Source organism: Apium graveolens, chromosome 1 (assembly GCF_009905375.1).
Source record: "Apium graveolens cultivar Ventura chromosome 1, ASM990537v1, whole genome shotgun sequence".
In the NCBI taxonomy this organism is placed as follows: Eukaryota; Viridiplantae; Streptophyta; class Magnoliopsida; order Apiales; family Apiaceae; genus Apium; species Apium graveolens.
Window position 1 is genome coordinate 30638655 of NC_133647.1, and position 4724 is coordinate 30643378.

At 33.1% G+C, this 4724-nt stretch overlaps 1 protein-coding gene across 1 annotated transcript; it reads right to left on the minus strand.

Moving 5' to 3' along the window:
* Positions 1-763: 763 nt before the first annotated feature.
* Positions 764-2363, minus strand: LOC141661774 (F-box protein CPR1-like). Its single transcript, XM_074468810.1, has 2 exons — positions 2096-2363; positions 764-1557 (listed from the first exon to the last, which is right to left on the minus strand). The coding sequence occupies exons 1-2, from the start codon at positions 2361-2363 to the stop codon at positions 764-766; spliced, it is 1062 nt and encodes a 353-aa protein (XP_074324911.1).
* Between the last annotated feature and the right edge of the window lie 2361 nt (positions 2364-4724).

The following is a 4724-nucleotide window of genomic DNA, read 5'->3' on the forward strand; positions in this document are numbered from 1 at the left end:
AATTTTAAGTTTTTTTTAAAAAAAATCTACTTCAGAATCAACATGATTTTCGGATTTCGGTCCTTTTCTGAAGGTTACACAACTCTTTCCAGTAAAAATTCAGTAAATAATATATATTTTGACCCTAATGCACATTATATCTTGTAGAAAAGAAATCAATAGAGGGGTTCTTACAGAGCATAATGCACCACAACTATCGTTTTACCCTAAATCCTGATCACTGCAAAATAATTCAAAATTTTGACAGTATTAAGAGTGCTTAGTTTTCTATCAATTTGCTAGCTATCTGAGTACACTGAACTCAAAACTAACCATTGTGGCAAAGTTTGTGCACAAACTATCTCTATAACTTACCAGAATTCATATCCATCAAGTCAACAAAATGTGTCTAATCAGCACATATACCCAATGCGTACATCTTTCAACATTACATATGATGTGCAAGGTTTATGTAGTGTTAGTGTGATATTAATAGAGTATCATAATCTCTACACTCCTAGTTGTAACAAGATGAATTAATGCAAAGATATGTAACTAAAAATACTCCATGTAAACAATTATGTAACGTTAAATTGTATATGTAGCATCGTTACAGATATCCAACTCTCTTTAGGCTTATTTTGTAAACCAACAAGATGAAATCCACTATGGCTAGTCAATGCAGTACTTTAAAAACAAATGCCAGTATTACATGCCAATCACAGAGCTAGTATAAAAACTAAAAAGTGAATTCAAGATGTAAATTGTGGTAAATTGAGAAGTTTTACCATTTCTTGCTTTTTCCTTTGTCTTCAATTAGAGATGTATCAGTAGCATGAGGAAGCTTGACCAGAGACTCCACAGATAAAAATGCACATAAACTCAATGGAATATCAGGAATACATGCTTCCTTGAAAATTCCGAGTTTAAGGTCATACCAGAAAAGCTCCCCATTACATACTTTCTGACAAAGCATTTGTTTGCCATCCTTTGAGTACGTAATAGTTATAGGGAAGCCAATTCCACAACAATGACCAAACAGTGGAAGTTGAACAGAAAATAACTTGGTCCATGACTTCCGAATGCCATAAGTATTCATCGCCCATAAATCGATGTGACTCTTGTCACAAATGCAATTGAGACAAAGTTTCCCTCCTAACTTATTCATATAAACCAAAAGATTCTTGCCAGAAAATCGAGGGTGTGGGACTTTATGATATTTCTCTGTTCCAAGATGAAACGCAAAGATATGAGCAATCCGGGAACCAGAATTTTCAAGCACTAACCAATGCAATGAATGATCAAGAAAAACACCATGAGTTAAGAATGGCTGATTTTGAGTAGTGGAAAGGAAAGGACAATCGTCAAGGGTTTGCCATGAATGAGATTTTAGACTATAAATCATAACTTTATCTGTAACCTCATTGTGGTACTGAGAAATGCGCAGCAGCTTATAATCATCATTAACATCATCATACCCAAAACCATAACTCACCCATGGCATATTAGGATTAACAGGAAGGTCAAACTTGGTAACGGGTAAGTCATGGTGTTTTCGGGTAGATGGATTCCAGAAAACTATACGCCGTGTACGCAGTGGCGGACGCAGAAATATTTTTTAGGGGGTCCAGAAATTTTATCGTGACAAACTTTTTAGTGTAAAATTTTTTATTTTAGTAAGAACTTGGAAAAGTTTTACAAAAATAATAGGGAAGATTGTAAGGTTCTAAAAATAATATTTATGCATCTCCTGATTACCCTAATTTATATGTTTTGAAGGTTTATACTTGCAGTTCTGCAGTTACATAACATAAAAATCTGAGGAGAAAAATGTATAATTACACATTTAGAACCAAAAAGTATGAGGTGGGATTCGAACTCTGATCTCCAGGGACACATACCTTGCTAACAATCAGTCTTACTATAGCACTAACCGATGAATTAGACCTACTACTCTGATTATATTTGAGAATTTAGGAGGGGCCGGGGACCCCCCTGGACCCCCTAGATCCGCCTCTGCGTGTACGCATTCTATTGGCTAGACAGATTAAACCATTGCAAGAACCCAAGACAATTATTCTATCTTCCAATGGAGTATCTAACAGATTGGATTTACGGTATTTTACAAAGGGATGATGATTTAGCAAAATGGGTTTGTTAGGAGAATTTAAAGGTAGAGAGTAAAGGTTAAGAGCATTCCAGAAAATAATATTTTGATTCGAGTGGGTGCAATTTAGCAGCTGAGTTTTAATGAAAACAGGGGAATCAATCAGGGCATAATGATGTTTCGAAACGCACTTGAAACGTAGTAGTGATTTTACCGGCAAACGAGAGAATATCTCATAGTCGATTAATTCCGGTGGAATCCGTGGAACGTCGGACATTGCTGCGTAGCTGAGGCAGGGGTTTTACATGCACCACCAGAAGTTTGTTTAGGTTTAAGACTTAAAGTTATAGAACTGATCCTTAAGATACTCAATAAGTCTTTACAAGGGGTACAACTATACAAGGGGACCGGTGCACCATCAAGAGACGAACGATTAGGGTTATAACACAGTTTTAGGTTTTAGCACGTACCGACATTAATAACCAAAGGCTTTGTTAACTATGAACTCTATCCATACTGCATCTAATGTACCAAGAAACATGTATTTTCAAACATATACTATTTTAAAAGTATATTTTAAATACTTTTTATAAAAATACAAATTATATATCAAATCCAATAAAATTTATGTACCAGTTAATAGTTAAAAGACTTAAGTAACTCTTTTTTTAATGCAACTTATAAATTATTGTTTTACATAATACTGTATTCTTTTTTCTGGTATCAATATTGTATTCTAACATTTAAAAAACTTTTCCATCTTGTAATATAAGAATATGATTTATTTAATATGTTTATTTTGGTTAAAAATTCTAATCAATTTGTCATTTTTTGTATAAAAATAAACATTTCTAGTTATAAAAATTATGATATATTTTAGTAACTCGTATTTAATAATATATATGATATTTACTTATATTACATTACTATCTCCATTTCAAAATATAAATTCTTTTTAATTTTTTCACATGTGAATGAAAAGGATAATTCTACCAATTATATTTCAATTTTTTTTTCCAAAAAAATGTAAAATGTTAAACTTTACTTCAAAAAATTAAAAAAATAATCAGTTTTCTAATGTGTGCCCAAGGGCACACAATAAGCACCAACTCATGGGGCACACAATAAGCACCAACTCCCATGAGTTTGGTACATTTTGATTGGTCCTCTAATCATAAATATTGATGGACTACATTTACAATAACTCCACCAATAAAAATGCACCAAACTCATGGGAGTTAGTGCTTATTATGTGTTATTGGGCACATATTAGAAAGAACGAAAAATAATATACGAAACAATAACTTTTATATAGTATGTGAAAAAGTAAAAGAGGCTTCTAAGTTGGAACGAAGAGAAATATGAATTCAAAATTATTAATATTGGTATTGTTAGGGTAAAAAAATAGGTTATAACTATCACTATGTTTAATGTTAGGGATTCGAGTGTTCAATATGTTGGGCTTGTGTTTCGTAACTTAAATTTGCTTTTACAAGATATTTACGTATTTATGTAAGTATTTAGATAATCAAATCAAAAGGTAGTTGTTGGTGATGGGGTAAGACACTTTATACAGGTATTATATAGGTATTGGTTGTCCATAAATTGGACTAGAGTTAAGAGACTTGATCAAAAAGTTTTTGTTTTAGAATAGACTTTGGAGTCCTAAATCATAGAAAGCATATTTCTTTTTGGTTTAGGTGCCTTGGAGGCTACTAAATAAAAAATTATATCCTTTACAGGACACATTTAATGAGCTGTTATTTTGCCCTATTTATTAATTACAAAATTAATAAACAGTTGTGGCTTCGGCCCTCATTAATTGGGCTTTGTTATTGGACAGTATTAGGTCCAATAATTTTCAGGAATTTTTCAGTACTCACATGTATTTTTCATGATTTTTTTATAATATATCAAAAAATATTATATCCAAAAATAATTTTTGAAATTATTTCCTGATTTTCCTGAATTTTTTAGATTTTTCCCTTTATTTTCCCCTATTTTTTAAGAATTTTTAGTCATTTTCCCATTTTTAGCCTATTTTCTGATTAATTAAATAATCAGAAAATAGGTTGTATGGCATGGTACATCCTAGGCGGGGGTAACCCACGCCTGGTCTGAACCACGCCTAGGAATTGTATCTCTTAGGCGTGGTTTCACTTCCAAAGCTTCAATAAATCTTAGACGTGGGTTACCCCCGCCTAGGAGATATAGTTTGAACCACGCCTAGGAATTGTGTCTCCTAGGCGAGGTTTGACCTACAAAACATCAATAAATCCTAGGCGTGGGTTACTCTCACCTAGGAGAGACATGATTTGAATCACGCCTAGGAATAATGTCTCATAGGCGTGGTTTTGCTTTTAAGGTTTCCCCTTTCTCTTTTTTATGATGAAATAGAATTTTTCACAAATCCTGGGTATAATTTAATTAAAAAATTGATCCCTTGCTTTTTTGGTATGGCACATTCTAGATGTTTCCCGAATTTGGTGGAATATTTCCAAATTTTGAATTTTGTGGGTTTCCCGCTCTTGGATATCGGCAGACCCGGGTTTTGGGCTCAATTACCTACTATAGCCGGTTGAATGGCCGGTTGGTGAGGCTATATAAGGAGTGGAGTGTGAGTTCATTTCTCACACTT

What these genes read in the sequence shown, in the direction of transcription:
- LOC141661774 (XM_074468810.1), bottom strand. Translation starts at nt 2,363, where the DNA reads ATGTCCGACGTTCCACGGATTCCACCGGAATTAATCGACTATGAGATA. An exon ending in TCATCCCTTTGTAAAATACC is followed by an intron (nt 1,558 to 2,095) that starts GTAAATCCAATC and finishes CACGGCGTATAG; the next exon opens with TTTTCTGGAATCCATCTACC.